Source organism: Oncorhynchus gorbuscha, unplaced genomic scaffold (assembly GCF_021184085.1).
Source record: "Oncorhynchus gorbuscha isolate QuinsamMale2020 ecotype Even-year unplaced genomic scaffold, OgorEven_v1.0 Un_scaffold_4295, whole genome shotgun sequence".
NCBI lineage: Eukaryota > Metazoa > Chordata > Actinopteri > Salmoniformes > Salmonidae > Oncorhynchus > Oncorhynchus gorbuscha.
In genome coordinates, this window is record NW_025748342.1 from 25,001 (window position 1) to 34,749 (window position 9,749).

The 9,749-nt window shown below is 44.6% G+C and overlaps 1 protein-coding gene across 1 annotated transcript in view; it reads right to left on the minus strand.

Moving 5' to 3' along the window:
- Nucleotides 1–9,415, minus strand: part of LOC124028498 (TBC1 domain family member 1-like) — a gene marked incomplete at its 5' end in the record, with an annotated part of 31,818 nt that extends 22,403 nt beyond the window's left edge. The window contains one exon of the mRNA XM_046340538.1: nt 9,125–9,415. Coding sequence (XP_046196494.1) covers nt 9,125–9,415 — 291 coding nt within the window. The remainder of the gene's footprint in view (nt 1–9,124) is intronic.
- Between the last annotated feature and the right edge of the window lie 334 nt (nt 9,416–9,749).

A 9,749-nucleotide genomic window follows, 5' to 3' on the forward strand; every position in this document is an offset into this window, starting at 1 on the left:
TGTTTACTCCATGTGTAACTCTGTTGTTGTTTACTCCATGTGTAACTCTGTGTTGTTGTTTACTCCATGTGTAACTCTGTGTTGTTGTTTACTCCATGTGTAACTATGTTGTTGTTTACTCCATGTGTAACTCTGTTGTTGTTTACTCCATGTGTAACTCTGTGTTGTTGTTTACTCCATGTGTAACTCTGTGTTGTTGTTTACTCCATGTGTAACTCTGTGTTGTTGTTTACTCCATGTGTAACTCTGTGTTGTTGTTTACTCCATGTGTAACTCTGTGTTGTTGTTTACTCCATGTGTAACTCTGTGTTGTTGTTTACTCCATGTGTAACTCTGTGTTGTTGTTTACTCCATGTGTAACTCTGTGTTGTTGTTTACTCCATGTGTAACTCTGTGTTGTTGTTTACTCCATGTGTAACTCTGTGTTGTTGTTTACTCCATGTGTAACTCTGTGTTGTTGTTTACTCCATGTGTAACTCTGTGTTGTTGTTTACTCCATGTGTAACTCTGTGTTGGACTGGTTAAGTAGGGTGATCTAACTACTGATAACTAACTAGCTGACTGGTTAAGTAGGGCGATCTAACTACTGATAACTAACTAGCTGACTGGTTAAGTAGGGTGATCTAACTACTGATAACTAACTAGCTGACTGGTTAAGTAGGGCGATCTAACTACTGATAACTAACTAGCTGACTGGTTAAGTAGGGCGATCTAACTACTGATAACTAACTAGCTGACTGGTTAAGTAGGGCGATCTAACTACTGATAACTAACTAGCTGACTGGTTAAGTAGGGTGATCTAACTACTGATAACTAACTAGCTGACTGGTTAAGTAGGGCGATCTAACTACTGATAACTAACTAGCTGACTGGTTAAGTAGAGCGATCTAACTACTGATAACTAACTAGCTGACTGGTTAAGTAGGGCGATCTAACTACTGATAACTAACTAGCTGACTGGTTAAGTAGGGTGATCTAACTACTGATAACTAACTAGCTGACTGGTTAAGTAGGGCGATCTAACTACTGATAACTAACTAGCTGACTGGTTAAGTAGGGTGATCTAACTACTGATAACTAACTAGCTGACTGGTTAAGTAGGGCGATCTAACTACTGATAACTAACTAGCTGACTGGTTAAGTAGGGCGATCTAACTACTGATAACTAACTAGCTGACTGGTTAAGTAGGGCGATCTAACTACTGATAACTAACTAGCTGACTGGTTAAGTAGGGTGATCTAACTACTGACAACTAACTAGCTGACTGGTTAAGTAGGGTGATCTAACTACTGATAACTAACTAGCTGACTGGTTAAGTAGGGTGATCTAACTACTGATAACTAACTGACTGGTTAAGTAGGGTGATCTAACTACTGACAACTAACTAGCAGACTAGTTAAGTAGGGTGATCTAACTACTGATAACTAACTAGCTGACTGGTTAAGTAGGGTGATCTAACTACTGATAACTAACTAGCTGACTGGTTAAGTAGGGTGATCTAACTACTGATAACTAACTAGCTGACTGGTTAAGTAGGGTGATCTAACTACTGATAACTAACTAGCTGACTGGTTAAGTAGGGTGATCTAACTACTGATAACTAACTAGCTGACTGGTTAAGTAGGGTGATCTAACTACTGATAACTAACTAGCTGACTGGTTAAGTAGGGTGATCTAACTACTGATAACTAACTAGCTGACTGGTTAAGTAGGGCGATCTAACTACTGATAACTAACTAGCTGACTGGTTAAGTAGAGCGATCTAACTACTGATAACTAACTAGCTGACTGGTTAAGTAGGGCGATCTAACTACTGATAACTAACTAGCTGACTGGTTAAGTAGGGTGATCTAACTACTGATAACTAACTAGCTGACTGGTTAAGTAGGGCGATCTAACTACTGATAACTAACTAGCTGACTGGTTAAGTAGGGTGATCTAACTACTGATAACTAACTAGCTGACTGGTTAAGTAGGGCGATCTAACTACTGATAACTAACTAGCTGACTGGTTAAGTAGGGCGATCTAACTACTGATAACTAACTAGCTGACTGGTTAAGTAGGGCGATCTAACTACTGATAACTAACTAGCTGACTGGTTAAGTAGGGTGATCTAACTACTGACAACTAACTAGCTGACTGGTTAAGTAGGGTGATCTAACTACTGATAACTAACTAGCTGACTGGTTAAGTAGGGTGATCTAACTACTGATAACTAACTGACTGGTTAAGTAGGGTGATCTAACTACTGACAACTAACTAGCAGACTAGTTAAGTAGGGTGATCTAACTACTGATAACTAACTAGCTGACTGGTTAAGTAGGGTGATCTAACTACTGATAACTAACTAGCTGACTGGTTAAGTAGGGTGATCTAACTACTGATAACTAACTAGCTGACTGGTTAAGTAGGGTGATCTAACTACTGATAACTAACTAGCTGACTGGTTAAGTAGGGTGATCTAACTACTGATAACTAACTAGCTGACTGGTTAAGTAGGGTGATCTAACTACTGATAACTAACTAGCTGACTGGTTAAGTAGGGTGATCTAACTACTGATAACTAACTAGCTGACTGGTTAAGTAGGGTGATCTAACTACTGATAACTAACTAGCTGACTGGTTAAGTAGGGTGATCTAACTACTGATAACTAACTAGCTGACTGGTTAAGTAGGGTGATCTAACTACTGATAACTAACTAGCTGACTGGTTAAGTAGGGTGATCTAACTACTGATAACTAACTAGCTGACTGGTTAAGTAGGGTGACCTAACTACTGATAACTAACTAGCTGACTGGTTAAGTAGGGTGATCTAACTACTGATAACTAACTAGCTGACTGGTTAAGTAGGGTGATCTAACGACTGATAACTAACTAGCTGACTGGTTAAGTAGGGTGATCTAACTACTGATAACTAACTAGCTGACTGGTTAAGTAGGGTGATCTAACTACTGATAACTAACTAGCTGACTGGTTAAGTAGGGTGATCTAACTACTGATAACTAACTAGCTGACTGGTTAAGTAGGGTGATCTAACTACTGATAACTAACTAGCTGACTGGTTAAGTAGGGTGATCTAACGACTGATAACTAACTAGCTGACTGGTTAAGTAGGGTGATCTAACTACTGATAACTAACTAGCTGACTGGTTAAGTAGGGTGATCTAACGACTGATAACTAACTAGCTGACTGGTTAAGTAGGGTGATCTAACTACTGATAACTAACTAGCTGACTGGTTAAGTAGGGTGATCTAACTACTGATAACTAACTAGCTGACTGGTTAAGTAGGGTGATCTAACTACTGATAACTAACTAGCTGACTGGTTAAGTAGGGTGATCTAACGACTGATAACTAACTAGCTGACTGGTTAAGTAGGGTGATCTAACTACTGATAACTAACTAGCTGACTGGTTAAGTAGGGTGATCTAACTACTGATAACTAACTAGCTGACTGGTTAAGTAGGGTGATCTAACTACTGATAACTAACTAGCTGACTGGTTAAGTAGGGCGATCTAACTACTGATAACTAACTAGCTGACTGGTTAAGTAGGGTGATCTAACTACTGATAACTAACTAGCTGACTGGTTAAGTAGGGTGATCTAACTACTGATAACTAACTAGCTGACTGGTTAAGTAGGGTGATCTAACTACTGATAACTAACTAGCTGACTGGTTAAGTAGGGTGATCTAACTACTGATAACTAACTAGCTGACTGGTTAAGTAGGGCGATCTAACTACTGATAACTAACTAGCTGACTGGTTAGAAAACCAACGAGAAGAGCAGGAAAAACACGCGATAATATTTTATATATTTTAAAGAAAGATGTAACAAAACTTACAGTTTTTGTCTCCGTCTTGACATTGAATAAATTGAATCTTTGTAGTCGTGCTTTCATCCCATCCACCGTAAAAACCTTTACCGGGAGATTGAGCCACAGTAACTAGTTAAACAACTAGTTAAACAACTATCTAACCACTAGTTAAGTTACAGGGAGACGGGTGTTTTTTTTCTCCCTCTGAACGGAACAAAGTGGACGTGATTCCTCCGGTCGAAGCGTCCCTCCCGGTAATGAACCGCTGTTTTCTGACCCGCCGGTTTCCCCCTCCGTCCGTCTCAAGCTGTCAAATACGACACTAACGTCTGGACACCGGGGAACGACACTTTGTCTCTGATAAGAGCGGTCAAAAACACACACACACACACAAATAAAAGACTTATTGCAAGATATGAACGAGTTCAGATTGTAAGAAAAGTTTTTTTTGATTCACTTTTGTCCATTTTCTTTATGAGGGGAAGCGGATTGATCAACATCCGGAAGGAAACGAGAACTAGAAGACACTAAATCCCATGGATGGGACGTACTGTTGATCCAAACGAGTAGCTACATTTCTATTTATTTTATTTATTTATTTATTATTTATTTCACCTTTATTTAACCAGGTAGGTTAGTTGAGAACAAGTTCTCATTTACAACTGCGACCTGGCCAAGATAAAGCAAAGCAGTGTGACACAAACAACAACACAGAGTTACACATGGAGTAAACAACAACACAGAGTTACACATGGAGTAAAACAAACATACAGTCAATAATACAGTTGTCTATATACAATGTGAGTAAAATGAGGTGAGATAAGGGAGGTAAAGGCTAAACCAAAGGCCATGGTGGCAAAGTAAATACAATATAGCAAGTAAAACACTGGAATGGTTGATTTGCAGTGGAAGAATGTGCAAAGTAGAGATAAAACATAATGGGGTGCAACATGCCACCTTCTCCGAAGACGGGTTTGATGAGTAACTGACTGACTGTTTTTCTGTAAATCACTGACTTATACATTTGGGTTACACACACACACACCAGTAAAAAAACACAGATTGAAACTGTGGAATTAGACTCGGCTACTAAAGTAGTTCGGGAATAAGCTACTTTCAAAATCAAGATGGAACTGAGAGTCGGACGTCTGAAGAAGAGGAAGTTACAAAAAATAAATAATGAATTTAACTTTTATCAAACACGAATCGCGTTGAAAAGTGACTTAACTTGTTTTTTGTTTAAGTGTTCAACGACGTCACCTGGTGGCACAAAATGTAATTGCATCTCTGCGCTCTCAATTCAAAAGGGGGATTTATTGGCATGAGGTGGAGGGAGAAAAAAAACAATCGTTTTCACTTGCTTTGGCAAATCACAAATTAACAATTTAAAAAGATGCTCTCTCTGCCATCCCTCGCTCTCATTCTATAATATATTTGCAGTGACAAACAGAAGATTAATGACAACATTGACCAGTGAACCAAAATATTTTAGTATTGAATATCTGACAATGAACGAGAAGGATTTTGTTTGTGTGAAACAGGCGGGAAAAACTATTGTTATCTGTCAATAAGGAAAATACACTAGATATAGACAACCTAGATGAGTACTCTATAGAGAATGATAGCAGACTGTATTACCACTAGATATAGACAACCTAGATGGGTAAACTATAGAGAATGGTAGCAGACTGTATTACCACTAGATATAGACAACCTAGATGGGTAAACTATAGAGAATGGTAGCAGACTGTATTACCACTAGATATAGACAACCTAGATGGGTAAACTATAGAGAATGGTAGCAGACTGTATTACCGGCTAGCTTAGTTAGCGGTGGTGCTGGTGTAACGGATGTGTAACGGCTAGCTTAGTTAGCGGTGGTGCTGGTGTAACGGATGTGTAACGGCTAGCTTAGTTAGAGGTGGTGCTGGTGTAATGGATGTGTAACGGCTAGCTTAGTTAGCGGTGGTGCTGGTGTAACGGATGTGTAACAGCTAGCTTAGTTAGCGGTGGTGCTGGTGTAACGGATGTGTAGCGGCTAGCTTAGTTAGCGGTGGTGCTGGTGTAACGGATGTGGAGCGGCTAGCTTAGTTAGCGGTGGTGCTGGTGTAACGGATGTGTAACGGCTAGCTTAGTTAGCGGTGGTGCTGGTGTAACGGATGTGAAACGGCTAGCTTAGTTAGCGGTGGTGCTGGTGTAACGGATGTGAAACGGCTAGCTTAGTTAGCGGTGGTGCTGGTGTAACGGATGTGTAACGGCTAGCTTAGTTAGCGGTGGTGCTGGTGTAACGGATGTGTAGCGGCTAGCTTAGTTAGCGGTGGTGCTGGTGTAACGGATGTGTAGCGGCTAGCTTAGTTAGCGGTGGTGCTGGTGTAACGGATGTGTAACGGCTAGCTTAGCTAGCGGTGGTGCTGGTGTAACGGATGTGTAGCGGCTAGCTTAGTTAGCGGTGGTGCTCGTGTAATGGATGTGAAACGGCTAGCTTAGTTAGCGGTGGTGCTCGTGTAACGGATGTGAAATGGCTAGCTTAGTTAGCGGTGGTGCTGGTGTAACGGATGTGAAATGGCTAGCTTAGTTAGCGGTGGTGCTGGTGTAACGGATGTGAAACGGCTAGCTTAGTTAGCGGTGGTGCTGGTGTAACGGATGTGAAATGGCTAGCTTAGTTAGCGGTGCGCGCTAAATAGCGTTTCAATCGGTGACGTCACTTGCTCTGAGACCTTGAAGTAGTGATTCCCCTTGCTCTGCAAGGCCCGCGGCTTTTGTGGAGCGATGGGTAACGATGCTTCGTGGGTGACTGTTGTTGATGTGTGCAGAGGGTCCCTGGTTCGCGCCCGGGTATGGGCGAGGGGACGGTCTAAAGTTATACTGTTACATAGAGACGTGTACTGAACTGGCTCAGATGACTGCTGATTGGTTCACAGAAAAGGAGAATAGGATGGTGGTTGGAGCTGTGTTGTTGGGATTTCAGCGCAGCCATTTCCATGTTATTGATCATAAAGAGCTACTTCCGCCAATAGAACCCAGAGACTGTTGTTCAATGGAAGCTTCTGGAAACATCAGATATGTACAGCCAGCTGTCTCTCAGGGCATCTTCAATGTACAGCGACTCCTCCCCTTCATCTACACTGATTGAAGTGGATTTAACAGGTGACATCATTAAGGGATCATAGCTTTCACCTGGATTCACCTGGTCAGTCTGTGTGATGGAAAGAGCAGGTGTTCTTAATGTTTCACCTGGTCAGTCTGTGTCATGGAAAGAGCAGGTGTTCCTAATGATTCACCTGGTCAGTCTGTGTCATGGAAAGAGCAGGTGTTCCTAATGATTCACCTGGTCAGTCTGTCATGGAAAGAGCAGGTGTTCCTAATGATTCACCTGGTCAGTCTGTCATGGAAAGAGCAGGTGTTCCTAATGATTCACCTGGTCAGTCTGTGTGATGGAAAGAGCAGGTGTTCCTAATGATTCACCTGGTCAGTCTGTGTCATGGAAAGAGCAGGTGTTCCTAATGATTCACCTGGTCAGTCTGTGTCATGGAAAGAGCAGGTGTTCCTAATGATTTGTACACTCAGTGTATAACTTATTTTAGTTGTATTTTGTATTTAAATGTCTGATATTGTTCTAGAACTGGTTTTTACTTTTTCATTTCTACATTTTATGTGGTAGAGTAGCTGCTACATGTTCAGTAATTAATGGGGATCCTAATAAACTAAACTCTCTCTCTGTCTCCCTCTCCAGCTCTCTGTCTCCCTCTGTCACTCTCTGTCTCTCCCTCTGTCTCCCTCTCCAGCTCTCTGTCTCCCTCTGTTGCTCTCTGTCTCTCCCTCTGTCTCTCCCTCGGTCTCTCCTGCTCTCTGTCTCCCTCTGTCTCTCCCTCGGTCTCTCCCTCGGTCTCTCCTGCTCTCTGTCTCTCTCTCTCTCTCTCTCACACCCTCTAATTCGTCTCTCTTTCACACAACCATCATGCTAAGCCTTGTGTGTGTCAGAGCAACAGGTGGCTAGGCCACAGTGACATCACCACCAATGAATGAAGTTCACGGGTGGAGGGAGGAGAGAGAGAGAGAGAGAGAGAGAGAGAGAGAGAGAGAGAGAGAGAGAGAGAGAGAGAGAGAGAGAGAGAGAGAGAGAGAGAGAGAGAGAGACACAGAGCGAGAGATAGAGAGAGACAGGGAGAGAGAGAGAGAGAGAGAGAGAGAGAGAGAGAGAGAGAGAGAGAGAGAGAGAGAGAGAGAGACAGAGAGAGAGACAGAGAGACAGAGAGAGACAGAGAGAGACAGAGAGAGACAGAGAGAGACGAGAGAGTGCCGAGAATTGGTCAGCACACACACGCACACACAGACACCCTGCCACAGGAAGTGGTCTCCGTGGTAACCTGATCTACATCCTGTTTGATGAACGGAGGGAGAAGATGTTGATACAACCCGTGCTATGAGAAGTGTTTGTGTTGAAGCGTTCTGTCAACGTGACACTGTTTCTAATGTCACACTGCTGCATATCATAACAACTACTGAAGCAGTAGGTCACACACACACACACACACACACACACACACACACACACACACACACACACACACACACACACACACACACACACACACACACACACACACACACACACACACACTCTCCTCCTCTCCCCCTCCCCTCTCTCTCCCTCTCTCTCCCCTCCTCTCCCCCCCCTCTCTCTCTCTCCCCCCTCCTCTCCTCTCCCCCTCTCTCTCCTCTTCTCCTCTCTCTCCCTCTCTCTCTCTCTCCTCCCTCCTCTCCTCTTTCCCTCTCTTTCCCTCTCCCCCTCTCTCTCCTCCTCCCCCTCTCCTCTTCCCCTCTCTCTCCTCCACCCCATCCCCTCCTCTCCCTCTCTCCCTCCCCTCCTCTCCCCCTCTCTCCTCTTCTCCCCCCTCTCTCTCTCCTCCCCTCCTCTCCTCTCTCCCTCCCCTCCTCTCCTCTTTCCCTCTCTCTCCTCCTCCCCCCCTCCTCCTCTCCTCTTTCCCTCTCTCTCCCTCTCTCTCCCTCCCTCTCCTCCCCTCCTCTCCTCTCTCCCTCCCCTCCTCTACCCCTCGCTCCTCTTCTCCTCTCTCTCCCTCTCTCTCCCTCTCCTCCTCCTCTCTCTGTGTGTAATCTGAGCTGTCAATTTTCCTGAACTTTGAACTTCTAATGTGAGTGTTCTGAGTCACGTTGCCGATGCTCTTCTACAAACACTTCTCAACTCACACACACACACACACACACACACACACACACACACACACACACACACACACACACACACACACACACACACACACACACACACACACACAGCGTACCTTGGTGCAGTCCTGGCATTGGAAGACGTAGCAGTAACAGAGATGTGTGTCTCGAACGAGACAACCAAAGCTACACGGCTCCCTGCTGTCGTGGAGTAGCTTGGTAACGCGGTGCGGCCGGCACTCAAACAACAACCTGTGAGTGTGTGTGAGGGGGTCCCACGGTCGCCTGTCCCTCTCCACCTCCTCCCCCGTCCACACACACCTCACCCACGAGGCGGACACACACAGACACACCGCCTGGTGTCGTCGTGAGGAAACGCTCTCTCTCCGTTTCCGGTGTGTGTGCCTCTACTTGCAGGACTTCCAGGCGGCCGACCCCCTACGGGCTTGTCTCTCTCCCCGGGCCGAGGCCTCCCGATCTCAGCCACGACCCAGGGCAGCATGGCCATGGTGGTGAGGTGATGGACCGGGAGGCAGCCAACCAGAGTCAGTCTGTATTCAACCTCTTCCTCCTCTTCCTCCTCTTCCTCTGTGTTTCTTCCGAGAGGGGTGAGGTGGAGGGGAGGGTGTAGGGGTGAGGGTTGTGTAGGACGATCTGTTAGGGGTGAGGTTAAGGCGGGAGGGGTGAGGGCTGGGTGAGGATGGGTGTTGGGGGTGAGGGGGTGGGTGACGAGGACGAGGG